The sequence below is a fragment of the Varanus komodoensis genome, unplaced genomic scaffold (genome assembly GCF_004798865.1).
Source record: "Varanus komodoensis strain SLA01 unplaced genomic scaffold, ASM479886v1 scaffold56, whole genome shotgun sequence".
Lineage (NCBI taxonomy): Eukaryota > Metazoa > Chordata > Lepidosauria > Squamata > Varanidae > Varanus > Varanus komodoensis.
Window position 1 is genome coordinate 1,960,789 of NW_025336169.1, and position 15,193 is coordinate 1,975,981.

Consider the following 15,193-nt stretch of genomic DNA (forward strand, 5'->3'; position numbering starts at 1 on the left):
GGCTGGGCGGGGGGCTGCTTCTCCCCTAGTTGAAACATCAGGCAGCCTCGCCCGCTCCCTGTGCGCTTCTGCGTTCCTCTGCCCCATCTTCCTTTCCTCCCACCAGCAGCTGCGGCAGTTGCTGTGCTCTCATTACCTCACCCCAGGCTCAATTTCCAGCAGTCTTTGTGAACTGCCAGCGCCTTGTTGTCGTTACGGAGAATAAGTGATTGCTGACAGTTTGATTGGGGGGCAGGCAGAGAGAGCAGTGGTGCATGGAGCCCAGGACTGGAGAGCGCCTGCTCAAAGAGACGGCGAGGCCCCGGCGCCTCTCCTTGCAGGATTAGCCCAAGCCCCGTTGGCATCTGGGCAGGCTGTCTAACGGGTCGTGCCCGGTGTTTATTAAAAGAAGGGGTTCTGGTTAGGGGTTCAGATGTTCTTCTGCCGTGATCCCCACAGGCGCGAACAGAAGCAAGCTGTGTGTTCCGCGTCTCACGTTCATCAGGATTGGGGAGGCAGTGGCTGAGCTCGTGAGAATGGAGGAGATCCGAACCAGGAACTCCACGTTTCTCCCGGCACAATCTCATCTTAGCCGTAATGCTGATTTCAGAAACCTGCCGAGCCCCAGCTTGGACCCACTGAAGTTGGGGGTGGAATCAAGGTGCAGGAGGCAGAGAACCCAGGCTCGATCACAAGGTTCTCCAGTCACAAAGCAGGGCACAAGTAATCGGAAAAACTCCACCCACAGTCTTGGGGAACCTTAGGCATGGGTCCATATCTGGGCTTCCTTAGAATCTGTTGCTTTATTTTATTGCATTCTTATTCTGTCCAAAAGCTGAAGCTGTCTGGGTGGTTCACCACAATTAATAGCCATTTGAAACACAAAATGCAGAACAAACCACAGTATAACATAATAAAGGCTACAGTATAAAATAGAAGTGGGAAATAGAGTAAGATGCAGCAGCAGTGCAAAGAGTTTTAAAATGCAATACCGAATTTAAAACCAAAAGGAAACTAAAATTTCCTGGGATGATTCCTGAGAAAAAGGTCTTTGCACAGTCCCAGAAAGAATACAATGTAGGTACCAAGTGAGCCTCCCTGGGAGGCCCATTCTAAAGTCAGGGTGCCACAACTGAAAAGGCCATCTTTCCAGTAGACACCACCTGACCTCTTTTGGCAGTGGTTCCCTCAGGAAGACTGCTGAGGATGGTCTTAGGGTCTGGGCAGGTATATATGGGAAGAGATGATATTTCAGGGCACCTGGTCCAAAGCTGCCTAGAGCTGTTCACTGGAGGTAGATTATCCCTGTCCAGGTAAGGAAGTGGTTGGTTTATCAGTCTAAGCTGATAAAGATGCACCATGCAAACAAGTCCACCAGCCTACGCAGGTGCACCCCAACTATGAACCTCGAGAGGGTGACCCCTCCAGAACAGGCTGCTTAAATATCACTCATTCAGTCAGCGACTCCTCTACTAACAGTGCCTCTGTCCTGTCTGGATTGCGTCTCACTTCATTGGCCCTGCACTCAGCAGGCTCGGTGTGGAAGCTGGGATCCCTTGGAGCTGTCCTTCTGGAGGTCTTCAGCACCACATCTGAGGCCACTTCCATCAGCTCAGGCACAGAGTTGGCGAACTCCCTTCTCTTGTCTCCGGTACCCAACACAAAGTACCAACACTCAAAATCAGCGCTCAGACAGAATTTGGATTCCTGGCTGTCAACAGCTGAAATTTTGACCTGGGAGGTTGGGTACATATACATGCAGTTGCGTTTCTTCTCAGTCCCTTCCAGGTACTCAACATCCTTCATGGAACAAGGAGCTGGAACACAAGGGCTGTTTTTTTCTGTGATCTAGATCCTACAAGCCCTACTAAGTCACTGAGGTTTTGTTGAAAGAGGGTCTTTGGTTCTGCTGGTGGGCAGATACAGGACAATGATGTTGTCTTCTTTTGCTCTCACTCCTTCAACCTTGTCGTTTTGGACCCATACAGAAACGCCAACCAAGAAGAAGAAGCGGTCAGCTGCCCTAGAAGAAATCTTGGAGAAGATGGAAGATGAAGGAGAGAATGAAGACGATACCTAGGACCCCTGCCACAAAACTATAAGGTAGAGGGTCAGCTGTCAGGTGTCATAGAATGTTCTTCCTTCAAGGAGCATTCCATCCTATAAGCCTATTCTCAAGCTGCAGCTTGGCATTGTACAGCCCAGGGGAAGCCTGACCCCTTGAGAAAGGCGGAGGCGGCTGCGGATCATCCCTCCACGCTCTTCCCTCTTAAAATTTTAGCAGGTTTTACAAGTTAGTCGTGTTCTTCATTGGTTTCCAGGAACTGGCATATCTGTGGTTTTCACAGGAAAACCTAGAAAAGGAAGGAATTAGTCTGGTTGTTTTCACAGAGTGGGGAGATAGAGGGCATCTTGCACAGATGAAGCAAACGCAGCAGGTCTCCCTGAGAAGACAGCAGGTCAAACTCTGTCCTGGAGAAGCAGAAGGGGAAAGATGATCACAACTGTCAGTGCGGGCGCTGCAGGTCTGTGGGGCGCTGCAGGTCAGCCTGCGCCTTGTCTCCGTCACATTATCCGGCTGCTGTGAGAGACGGTTCCCCTTGCTCCGGTTCCCCTTTCCCCGCTGGGCTGCTTTTTCCTCTCATCGCCTTAGAAGCACGTTTTCCGGCTCCCACCCCATGCCACCCACGCTCCCCCACTGATCCCGCGCAGGAGATGCTTGTGCCACTCACCCTTGTGCGCGGCAGCTCCGAGCCCGCCTTGCGCTCGCCGAGAGCACAGCTGCACCTCCTCGCCGGTCCTTGCCAAATGCCGGGACGCTGCCCGTCCCCTCCAGCAGATGATTGGGCTCCTTTGCCGGCGCCGTCTGGGCGCTCAGGCAGCCAACCACCTTTCTAATGCACCCGCCTCATTTGCAGCTGTGCAGAGAGAGAGAGAGAGAGAGAGAGAGAGAGAGAGAGAGAGAGAGAGAGAGGATGTGGCATCTGGCGCTGTCCCGATGAAAGAGAAGATGCTGCTGGATTCCAGCACTAATCCCTTACCAGGTTAAGCCATGGCTCGCCTCCCACTGGAATAAGTTTAGGGGCCCTGCAGTGCGTTGTGCCCTTCTGGAAGAGCTCTAATTCTAGGGTACCTCGAGATGTCTGGGCCCCCTGACACCTTCCTCGAGAGTGCACAGCTTGGCTGAGAAAAGGGCGGGGGGAGAAGACAGCAGCCAGTTTAAGGTAGGAGCAGCTCTCCGTGTCGACAGCGAAGGGTTCAGAACATGCCGGGCAGCCAGTGAATGAAAGGCGACACAATGACCCAGCTCTGGCCGCAGCCCCGCACCGTGGGGCCTGCAGGCAGCACGAGGGTTACATAAATGGACAACGAGGGCTGCTGGCAACCCACACGGAGCAGGATTCGTGCGTGGTGCATGCCACAATTCTGCCGGAGCGCAGGACCAAAACAAAGCAAGCCAGACGTCGCAGCTTTGCGCACAAGTGGCGAATGGAGGACGGGGCTTGTTGAGCAGGAAGCACTGCCACATTCAGGGAGCGAGGACAAGGATCTTATCGATAGCAGCAGTGAAGGGTTTATTCATATGTGATTTATTTTGTAGCTGGCCTCAATAGGAACAGTCGGTGCCCCCTTCTCAGTGGCCCCGCGTCCACTTCCTTGACCTGCTTGGATGCCGCCTCATTCTGTGCCAAAAGACATTGCAGGAGGAAAAGGAGAATGGCTCTGGTTGCTCCTTTTGCCACGAGTGACAGCCTCATAGACCAGTGATACAGGAACACTCCGTGTGTTCTGTGGGGAGGGCCAGAGCACAGGGAAGGGTTTCCAGCTTCGATCCTTGGCTGGAAGAGTGTCCAGTTTCGATCCTTGGCCCCTCCAGGCAGAGCCAGGAAAGGCCCTTCCTATAGCCTGAGTGAGCTTGGCTCACGCTCTGACTCTGCACAGAGCAATTTCCTGTCATCTTGGGTTGCTTAAACAGCTGGACCTCCGACGCAGATAGAGCGGTGATCCAGCAAGTGCCCCTGGAACCCATGCAAGACAGGGCAGCTGGGATTCCGATGGTGCCCCACAGGCCTTCAGCAGTGGGTCATCAAGAACATGAAAATCATGCGCTTGCTAGCACATGGGCTGGGATGGAGGGGGGCTAACCACAGAACAGATATAGAATCCATGCAGACAGACCTATGGAAACTAAGTTTCATCCCACGAATTGCGATGCCAGTGCCCTGCCAGGAGAACAGGGGCTTGGCCACTGCCGGCGTAGCTGCGCAGCACTTGAGCTGGGGCCCAGAATGAATGTACGGAGCGCAATCCTGCATAGCTGCGCCACGGGCTGCTGGCGTCTTCGTCTCCCACTCCCGCACGCATTGTCTGTCATGGCGGGGCGCATCGCTCACCGCGAAGGAGAGTCTCTGTGCTCCGCAGCGGCGCAGCGAAGGATTAGTGCAAGCAAAGCAGGTAGGCGTTCGCGAACAGATCCAAGCCTGGTTTCAACATCTAATTCAATTTGTTCTGCCGAGACTGAAATGCGAAATGCTTGCCAGTCAGATGTTCAAAGGCGCATGGGTTTTGTTGCGGGGGGTGCCAATGGGGGCAGGGAAGAAGAATGGATAGGGAGCCATTCTGAAGCTTACATTTTTATAAAAATAAATGTAACACTTTGATTCCCCCCCCCCCCCATCCACCCAAATGCTCATTGGGGGAAGGGGTCCTTTTCAGCCTTAATGAAGACTTTTCCCCCTCCCTTGAGTTAACGATGCTTATCTACTTCAGCAGGATTTGTCTGGAATCTTTTTGGCTAATAATTGATGTCTCAAAGGGATTGCTTTGCAACTAGGGCGCACATGTTAGCCTGCCCAATAATTTAATTTTTTTAAAAAACCAGTTCATTGAATTTTTAATGCATTGCTGAAATACAATGCAAACCCTAAATCCCTGTCCTCTCCCTCTAGCTTTCCCCTCTCCTTGAAAGTTCTTTCCCGAGCAAAGAATGAGACCTGCTTGATTAAGTTGTTCATGGGGCAGCGGAGGAGGAGGATTAGGTCATCCCTGGAAATAACCCATGCCGATTGAATAGGGTGAAAAGTTGTCAGTCAGTTACACTAGAGTAGACCAGCTGGTTCTTCGTGGGTGGCTTTAGAACTTAAAATATGAGTGTGCCGATCCTCCAGGAACTTGTGGGCGAATGGAAGGCACAACTGGGCCGGTTCCCCTTTTGGCCTTTGGTCTTCTTTTCTTCACGTGTCACCCTTCTGAGCAATTTACTTTTGAGCACATCTGGTGGAGTTGTGGAAACAGGAGCTGGGAAGTCTCAGGAAGATCGCAACCTCTGGGGTTGTTTAAGGGAGGCGCACCAAATTACGTGCAGTGTGGAGAAAGTGGATCGGGAGGCGGTTTCCATCCCCTCTCTCAGGATAGCAGAACCCGGTTGGGCCGGTTGACTGATGCGAGGTTCGGGACAGGAAGGAAAGATTTCTTCACATCAGGAACACGTAAGCAATAGCATTTGCAGCCGCGCCGGCTACCACTTTGGAGGGGCTTTGAAAGGGCCTGGCCCAGATCCACGGAGGAGAAGTGGATCCTCCGTGGCCAGTCCTTGGTAGGCTGTTGCCCAGTCACTGGCGCTGACAGGGCTATGCAGCCTCGTGGGTCAGAGGCCGTGTGTGCCATGTCTGGCAAGGGAGCCATCTCGGGGTTTCTGGCAAATTCCTGGTTGGCCACTGGGTGAAGAGAAAGCTGGGCCGTGGCTTGATGCAACGGGCTGTTCTTTTTACGCTGCTGTGGATTCTCAGCACCGGCCCTCCCCACCCCTTTCTCCCTCATTGGCACACCCACCCGAGGTTGGAGCGCAGCCTGAGATGCGGAGGACAGGGTGGTCCTCTCCACATGGAACAGCCTCTCTGAGATGCTCTCTTGAAGACATCAACCTTCCGGACGTTTTTCTTGATGGCTGCCATTTTTTTGATCCCTAGAGTCTTTCCAGATTTTGAAAAAATGCTTCCCACTTTTAAGGAAGTGTTGCTTTGTTCACTTCCTGTAAAAAGTTTCTCCTAGAGCATGAATCTGTGCACAAACGACCTTCGGAAATCCTGCAACGGCCTTGTGAGCAGAGATATTGACCCCGAGGGTGTGGAATGGGCTTCCACGAGAGGTCGTCGAGGCCCCATCAGTGCGGGTGTTCAAGGACAGGCTGGACGTCCACATGGTGGGCATGTCGTGAGCGGAGCCGGCTGGAGCCGGGGGTCAGACTAGATGGCCCGGGAGGCCCCTTCTGACTCGCTCTGTTTTCTATGTTTCTATATTGGGCTGACAGTGTCACGGAGCAGCTCCAAGGGAAGGCGAATTCCTCAAGTGCTTTCTCGGAAGCAGAGCTCACCCTTCGCGGTCATCACAGTGTGGCAAGCGGAAACAGCTGCAAGTGGGTTGGCGGCCAAGTTGCAGTGGCGCATGTGTCACCATGCCCCGTATCTAGCATCAGCCTGGGACGTGTGCGGGGAGGAACAGTGCCCCTCCAGAAGGGTGGAGAGAATTCAGGAGCAGCCAGAAGTGCCCCATGTGCATCTTCTTTCTGTTCTACATCTTGCAGCCTCCCTGGTCCAAAAAAACACCCTGGGGAAAGATTTCTTTGCTTTCTCTGGGCTTTAACTGAAGTATGGGAAGTCAAGGAGGCTGCCGGAGGACTGAGTGCATAGCGAAAGGCAGGCCCCTGCGCACACTCCTTGGCCTCCTCATGAGCAAGGCAAGCGCAAGAACTCTGCATCTCTTCTCTTTTCCAAAGTCATCTCACTTTGCTCAAACCATGGGAAAGGCTGGAACAGGGCCGGGGTGGGAGTTTGCGGAAATTTAAATGTGTCGCACTAGTTAGCGTACACATTCATACCCGCCCTGATCTCACTTAACTGTCGTGGTTGAGCTTTCCATCTAAATCCTGTCACTGGAGTTTGGCGGGATGCTCACTGCTTAGAGAACATTCTTGTCCACATCCCCAGTTAGGAATGAATCGACTTGTTCAAGAGCATAGCTGTTTATCCCAGAAGATGGGAAAAAGGGGAATCATAGAATAGTAGATTTGGAAGGGGCCATGAAGGCCATCGAGTCCAACCCCCTGCTGTTGCATCTGTGCATGTTTTTATTCTTAATGATTCCTATTTTGCAATTAGATTCTCACCCTGTCCCTAATCAGTAATAAGCTTTTAATTATCAGTAACAAACATTATCAGCAATAAAAGGGAAGGATTGTTACTAATGTGTTAAGGTTTGAAAAAATGGATATACCAAGGCATGTTTTACCTGATTTGACTGTGAAGCCTCAAAGAGTTGCCAGCAATGCTGGTCTGGATGCGACCATGGCAGCTTCTTGGGTTGGGAGGTGGGGAATGCTCTTTACAAGGTTTTTTAAAACAAACAAGTCACTTCCTGCTCTATCTGTGGCTCTTTTAAGAAGAAGGAAAGGAAAGCCCTCTACAGCAGAGCCAGATGGAAAAGAGGCCAGATGGAAAAGCCAGATGGAAAAGAGGATGGGGTTCTTGCACCTTTAATAGTGTCATGACAAGCTTCCTGCTGAAATTGACTCTTGTTTGCACTTATTAAAGGTACAGGAGCCCCCTCCTCTTTTGCATCTGGCCATCTCGTAGCATGGAAAGAACTGAAGTCAGAAAGACAAAAACCAGTACCTTCTCCCCAACTCCTGGGCCCAGCTTGAATAGGACAAGTCTGGCTTGGATTCCCGAATGGAACAGCTCCTCTCAGGTCTGCAGTAGATGCACCGCAACATTTTGTTTTGGCCCTACTTCGTTTTTGTGGAAAAGGTGATGGAGAAGTGAGTGTGAGATGCTGAGTTCACATTTCAGGCCCGTTGTTGCACATGCAGGCTGGCTTCATCTTTACCCACAAAAATGTTATGCCGTGTGATTAATGGTCCGCAAGAGATGGTGGTTATCAAAGATTACTGAGATGCCATTTATCCGAAGTGCTTTGAACATTTTCCAGTGGGGTGTTTGACATCTTGCAGCCAAGGGTTGAGTTCCATTTTGGATAAGCGCTTGGATGCCAGATGCCAGTAGCAAACCAGGCCAAGGGCAGGGACCAGAACATCAAAAAGACCACCCTGTTTTAGTGTCAGCCTCTTGTAGCCGATGGCTACTTTTCAGTGGAAGGGGGCAGTGCAGGAAAGCCTAAAAAGGCAAAATAATGGATGGCTGGGGGAAGGGAGCGGCCCTCTCAGGAGGATGGGCCAAGACTTCAGGTGGGCCATCGCAGCCTGAGGTCCTGCATCCCTGCTTTAGGAGCATTATTCAAGTGCCGTCCCAGGACAATGGGCCTGATTTAAGGTGCATCACTGCATTCCATTCAAAACCTTTGGATTACTGGGCAGTATGAAAGGTCAGGTGGGTGGGTGGAAAGAACGAAGGGGCCCACTAACTTTCAACCTACCTGGGACATCACAACAGACACGGATGTGCCGAAGCAAATTTCCCCCGCCCTGAGCGAGAGAGCGGGTGAGCCCAAGTTGCACTGCGTCTGCCTGGCCAGGCGTGGGCTCCTTAGAACAAAGAGCAGGAGGGCTGAAACGGGGGCTGCGTTAATGGGATTATGGGCCTTCCTGGGGAGAGATCAGGTGCAGTGGAAACCCTTTCTGCGCCATTCCCAACCTGGCACTGGGTCAGGAAGCTTCTTCCCACATGCGGCCAGGCCACTTGGCCTGCCGCTCCCCCTGCTTAGAGGGGGAATTGGGGTCCCCCTTTTGTGTGGGCACAGGGGGAAATATTTCCACGGGGCGGCCAGCACCGAGCAGGTAGATCGGAGGGCCGGGCTTTCTGAGGCAACGGCATGTTTGTATACCCAAGAAGGAGCGATACTGCTCACCACCCTCTTGTTTTCCTCTAAATATATTCATGGGGGGGGTGGGAGGGGGAGATGGGCCTAGCGGGGAGCTGAGATTTCAGATTTATCCATTCATGAATAATAATCAGGCTGAGTAATTCACAGTAAATGGGTATCCAAATTGGCTAATAAGGAAGGCTTTCACCTCAAACTGGAGCTGGGCGAGAGACCGAGAATATCAACAGACGCTGGCGATGGCTTGTGTGTGCGCATGATGTGACCTGAATCAGTGAAATATGCAAACCAGGGCCGGGGTGCCAGGAAAATAATAGGCAACTCCGCTAGCAGACGGAGGAGCGAGCCGGGCTGGCAGGCTGACAGCTTAGCAGCCCACGCAGGGGCTTCCCGTCGGCAGCCGGGCTCCTGGTTCGCGTCTCCCTGGCTTCTGTCCTCCCCCTCCCTGCCGCTTCCCACCGTGCCCCACCACCAGTCGGGTTGCAGGTCCACCTCAGCCCAGCACTGCTGGGAGAGGGGACCAGGGTGTGGAGGAAGGGGAAGGGGTCCCGGGAGCTGGATGTATGCAAGGAGGGAAGCCCCGCCGTGGAACTTCTGGGCAAGGCGCGGTGAAGCACAGCTGGCGTGGATCAGGGCAGTGAAGACAAGGGACACTCATAGACCAGACTGCCTCTTGGACCCTCGAATGGAGGCGTCAGGCCCATGGGCTGGCTTTGGCCTTCTCCCCCGTCAGCCAATTGCCCACTGGTTTTCTGGTGCGCTTTCCCATTCTGAAAGGTGGGAATGCTCCTTCTGAGGCTTAGTAATATACCTTACGAACTTTAACACAGACTCGGCTGCTATTTGGCCTGGCCCCCTCACGTGTGGCCCCTCCCATCCCCAGCACACAGCCACAAAAGCTTCCCAAAATGGAATCATCTAACTGCAGGATTGCATGCAGGGAAAGGACCTTCCTATCTCTGATCCCTTTTAACTGGAGACTGGCCAGGGATTTGAACCCAGGACTCGCTCCAGGCAAACCCAGAATGTGACCACCAAGCTACAGTCCTCTCCCAGAAGCAAAAAATCGACTGTATCTTGGTTTAATGACATTCCCAAATCACTGGCAATGAATAAGCTTCTAAGTGATATGTAGAAGGCAAGATTGCCTTCCCTGCTGGAAAAGGGATGGAAAGGAAGCATCAGGCGCCCCACAGGGTCGGTACCTGCCTCACCGCGAGTGGGTGTGCTCTGGCACTGCAGCCCCTATTCCAGTCCTCAATGGGCTGAACATCCAAAAACCTGGGTACCACTGGAAGAGCATCTCGTGATGAATGCCAGAATCCGGCAGCAGGGATCGGAGGCGGGGTGATCTCGAGTATCCTGGTCCAAAGTTGCTTCGGGCTTTATAAGCAAGTAGCCAATCCTCAAACCTGACCCAGCCATTCCAAGACAGGTAATTCAGCTCCATCTTGATAGCTGTAAAGATGCTGGTGAGAAGCCTCTGCTCTTACCAAATTGGCCGCAGTATTTTGTCTCAACTGCAGCTTCTGGACCAGCCTTTAAGGTATGCCTACCTAGAAGCGCATTGCAGTAGTCCACATGTGAAGTTACCTGTGCACAAGCCATGTCAGTCAAACCATCCCTGCCGAGGGATGGCTGTGAAGTGTCTCACCTGCAGGAGCTGGTAAAATAAGTCCAGCAAGAGTTCTCTAAAAATGGGCAGAATGAGGGTCCTTGAAAGTTAGCATCTGATCATGCCAGCGGAGAGGGGAGGGGAGGGGAGGGGAGGGGAGGAAAAAAAGAAAGAGCGTGTTGTTTTATTTTACACCTCAGACTTTTCAGGCTTTTAAATCCCCAGATCCTTTGCAACCACCTTTAATTTTCAGCCGTCTTTTATTGTCTTGCATACTTTGTTGGGGTCTGCCATCAGAACAGCCTCATGGGGCAGCCCATTAGGAAGGGAAAGGCCAAAACTGGTACCACATCTCCTGCTGTGTCCCTACATTTGCCCTCTTTTTGGTCACCTGGGGAAATGGCCAGCATAGCTCTCCCAGCATTCGGGGAACAGGATCCAAGGGGAAAGAATGAGCCTTGTGTTGCCAGGAAAATAGTTTATTCCTTTCCATCCCACTCTTGTTTGGTCCCTTCTTCAGGGGAATTCATAAAAAGCCTTCAGTGACTTTTGTCAGGACTGGCTCATGCTTTGAAGATAGGCACTTCTCAGAAGTCTTTTTAAGAATGCCTTTGGGAAAGGCTCCAAAAAATACTGGGTGGAAACATGGATGGGGTTCTTAAAGAATAAACTCTTTTTTTCCAGACTCTGGAGACTGGTTCTCACTTTTTGGATGTTTTCCAGTTTTCTCTCTCTTGACAAGGCTGGATTTGGGGCTAGAGTTAAGGGCCTCCACCTCCCAGGAAACCCCTAAATGAGCACCCAAACACCAATCAGGAAGTGAGGGTTATCATGACAAACAGAAGCAAAATCCATTTTATTCCTGGTGATATAAAGACGCAAATGGGTTTAAAATTCAGAGCTGCACCCACTTGAGAGGTACAGTGTATGTTTTCAGTCAGGTTTGGCAAACTGGTTTTCTTGTTCCAATGTATCAAGAATGTAGAAGCGGTTGTAAAGCTTGGAACAGTCACTACAAAGGGTGGTTGTGTGCATCTGAACTGCAATAATGCACTTCACCATCTAAAGGAGAGGCCTGCAGGGACATTAAGTCCAGAGTCTGAAATTATTTCGCTGTGCCTGATAGCGGCAAGGAAATAACCCCAGGCATTGTTGAAATGAAGAAAACCTGGAGTAACTTGGAGCACATCTCTTTGAAGGAGGATGGTGAGCTCCATTCAGTTCTGATGCTCAGAATGGATTTCCTGGCTCAGGGCTCTTTCATTCTAAAAGTGTGCATTTTGCACCAGACTCCAGTTAAGGTCAGTGGCTGAGATCCTCGCCAGGAAAGACTGGCAGTAGAGAGGTACAAAAATGCCATTTCTGCCTGCAAAAGATTCAAACCTGCCTTGTTTGCTGGCTCAGATGCCCATTCCAGAAAGCATCTCCCAAAATATCCACAGATGACTAGAACTGTGTTTCTGTTCACTGTGGGGGGAAAGTGCTCAGATTCAGGAATTTTTCCTGTTCAAACATGATGTGTAACAATTGCAAAAACACACATAAATTGGGAGCAAGACAAAGGGCAAGATGATGATGGGAGAAACTTGGCAAGCTTGAACATTGCTCGTTCATTCATCCCTACCTGGCATGTACCAAGGACAGGGCCTACTCGGTGGTGAGCCCCCACCTTTGGAACTCCCCCCCAAGGGAACGGCAGCTGGCTTTGACACAGCTCGCTTTTCAGAAAACTCTGAAGACGTCCTTTTTCCAGCCTGCATTTGACTGATCAGAGAAGCTGAGCTTAAAGAATTTTGCATTCCTGCTTTAAAATTTCTGATTAACCATTTCTGCATAGTTGAAGCAGTGTGTAGGCACCATCAGTACAACACTGTGCCCTGAAAGTCAGGTTATAAATCTTTGACTAAATGACTGGGTGAATTAATCGATGATGCTTTCCTCAGAGCATCCCAACGAGGAACCAATCACCTGTGCAGCTCGTGTGTAGAACTTCACCTGTGTTATGTGAAGAACCGCTTTTGTCTCTGCTAAGTCGTTTCCCACTGGATAACAATGCGCCATCCACGCTCTTGCCATCCATACTCTTTTGAGTATAACTGCTGCTTTGCACCCTCCATGAGGCTGCCTTCAAAGACAGTCCAGAAGATGCAGCTTCTGCAAATGTGGCAACTAGATTAATAACGGAGACAAGAAAGCCCAAGCAAACGCCACCAGCTCTGGCCTCTCGCACCGGCCGCCTGTCTGCTTCCAAGTCCAATTGACCTATTGGACTGGCTTTGGCCTGTAAAGATTTCCATGGGTTGGGATCACAGTGCCTTGGGGCATGAACTTACCTGCGCTGTGTTTCGCATAGAAGGCCTGAGGGTGACAACAGAGGAGAGGACTTTCTCAGAAATCAGTTTCTTCCTGGATGTTCCAGAACCGAATTCTGGAATGAATTCCCTAGCAAGGCCCACCAGGCACCAACCGACACATCTTCATTTTTGTTTCAGGTTAAAAGCACCTGTACGCTCAGGTATTTGGCCTAATATGATAGGCTTTTGAATGTGGGGCTTGGATTTAGTGCTGCTGTCGGCTGAATGTGTCAGGCCTGTGTGTCCATGGGTGGTCTGCTCGTACATTTATATGTAAACCTTTCTATATTACGCGTGTTCTTGTTTTCAAGGGTTTTAATCTTGGCAAACTGCCTGGAGCACTTTGGCTATCAGGCAGTAGAGCAATATAGGGAACAAAAGCATTTCAGAAAGTACCTAACAGCGTGGGAACCTCTGTCAATCTGAGAACCAAATTCCATTTTGGAGAAACTCCTGGGAGAGGGGGGAAGCATTGCCGTGGTGGTCAGGGCTGAAGGTAAAAGGAATGATGCCAGAAACATTAGTATAATGTAGCTTCGAGCTCCAGGAGGCATTCCAACCTTCTAAAATGGAGAAAAATGCCCAGAAGCTGAGAAACTGTGCCACAATCCAGAGCAAGGGTCAGGGGAAGGACCGTTGCCACGTGCAAATCCTCGGGGGGGGGGGCTGGATCAAGACCCCAGGAGGGGCTGCAGATTTGCTCCCAAGGCTACAAATCTCAGGCCTTTGTCCACTGGCATTCTAAATTTGAAAAGCATTTTGCTTTTCCCTCCCCGAGGAAGGTTCTCCCACCTCTGAGTTTGCCTTTTTCTGCAGCATTTCCATGGTCCTCTAAGAGTCTGACCCCACCTTGACTTTCCGATGTGCATACATGCATTCCGCGGGGAGGGAGGGAGGGAGGGAGCGGGAGAGGCAGATGCATACCTGTGCTGGCACTCACCCTGGGCTTCCAGGATCTGGCTGGATATAGATAAGTCTGAGCGAAGAAGCAGCAGCGGCAGCTGCATTTGCATGCAGGCACGGGAGGCTACTTGGAGTGGGTAGCGGGAGAGGAAGGGTGGCAAAGAGCTGGAAGCACTGGGCTTAGTTAGAATGCAGCGGCTGGAGCGTTGCCTTCTCTCTGATGGCTGAGCATGATTGACACTTACAAATTACCCAGCCCAAAGTGTCGAGTCTTTGACCCCTGAGTAACATCTTCGGCAAGCTTGAGATTTGCCAGCATTTTGTCATCTAATTACTACAAATCCCTTGGAAATTCACTGGCTGGCGAATTTTTAATGCGGGGCGCAGTTTTCAGCATGAGGCGTCGCCCAGATGCGCTTGTGAGCCCTACCTGGTTTCTTCCCCAGCCGTCCCACATCTTCAGTCCTCGCTGGGGCGAACTGGTCTCTGCAGGACTCGCTCTGAGCCTGGCCTCAGCACCGTCCCAGGCAGAGAGAGCCTTGTCTCCCATCCTTTTCCGTTGGTTTTCCTTGTGTGGGCAACCTTTGCAGGAAAACCAGTCGGTCTCTCCTTCTTTCAACTTTCTCCCTGGTAAAATTTGGTTGCTTATTTGCCTGCAGATCATACCATGAAGCAAGTTGCCTCTGAAAGGATTACACTTCTAATGCCGTATCTTTTTCTCCCCCATCTCGCCAGTTTTGAATCAAGCCGCTGCAGAGACATCCGGCCCTTGGATCGCTCCTTCGAAGCCCCCAAAGAAGAGTCAGAAGTCTGAGCAAAGAGCCAGAAGTCTTACCATTCGCTGGGATCTTTCCTGCATCCTGACTAGGATCCAACAAGGCAACAGTGTCTCCTTTAGCCTGCCAACCAAGAAAACTGCCACACTGGTTTTTAAGCCACCAGATGAAACAAACCTTCCTAGAAAATCACTAGCAGTAGATCGGGGTTTCCCTCTTCCCCACTTCTTGATAACTTGCACAGGTTTCAAAAAGAATGTACATAATGTTTTTAAACATATTGGGATATGAATGTGAAATTACAATCCCTTTGTTCCTGTGCTCTGACTTTTCTGTGCTTTTCTGATTTGGTATTGCCCGGCCCTACAAGTTCTATCCGCCCCCTGCCACCACCTCAGTTTCCCTGTGTTTGCACTGAGCCGGAAGCGATGAGGTATGTGGAAATTCTTTCTGCTGGATCCTCAACTGGTTGGAACAGTGGTGTAGATGTACAGAGGCAGAGCGCCTGGCCCTGGTTTCGCCATTGTGGTGCCTGTGGTTACCAGTTGGATTCCAACACCTCAGCGTCTCTCAGGCTCTCTGCTCCTCTTTTAATTTTATTTCTTACTGATATTAAACAAGCGGGTCACCAGACTACGAAGCAGATTACCATCCTCCAGTGCCATCTTTGTTCAGGCTGGAAACCTTTACCCCTACTTTCTTGCATAAGTTGCTTTTCTGTTTGTCTCACC

At 51.0% G+C, this 15,193-nt stretch overlaps 1 protein-coding gene across 1 annotated transcript in view; it reads left to right on the plus strand.

Annotated features, from left to right (window-relative positions):
* RBM19 (RNA binding motif protein 19) overlaps positions 1 to 14,782 on the plus strand; it is a 95,691-nt gene extending 80,909 nt beyond the window's left edge. The window contains exons 24-25 of the mRNA XM_044448931.1: positions 1,968 to 2,082; positions 14,422 to 14,782. Of these exons, the coding sequence (XP_044304866.1) occupies positions 1,968 to 2,059 (92 nt within the window). The 3' untranslated portion in view covers positions 2,060 to 2,082; positions 14,422 to 14,782. The remainder of the gene's footprint in view (positions 1 to 1,967; positions 2,083 to 14,421) is intronic.
* The last annotated feature ends 411 nt before the right edge of the window (positions 14,783 to 15,193 follow it).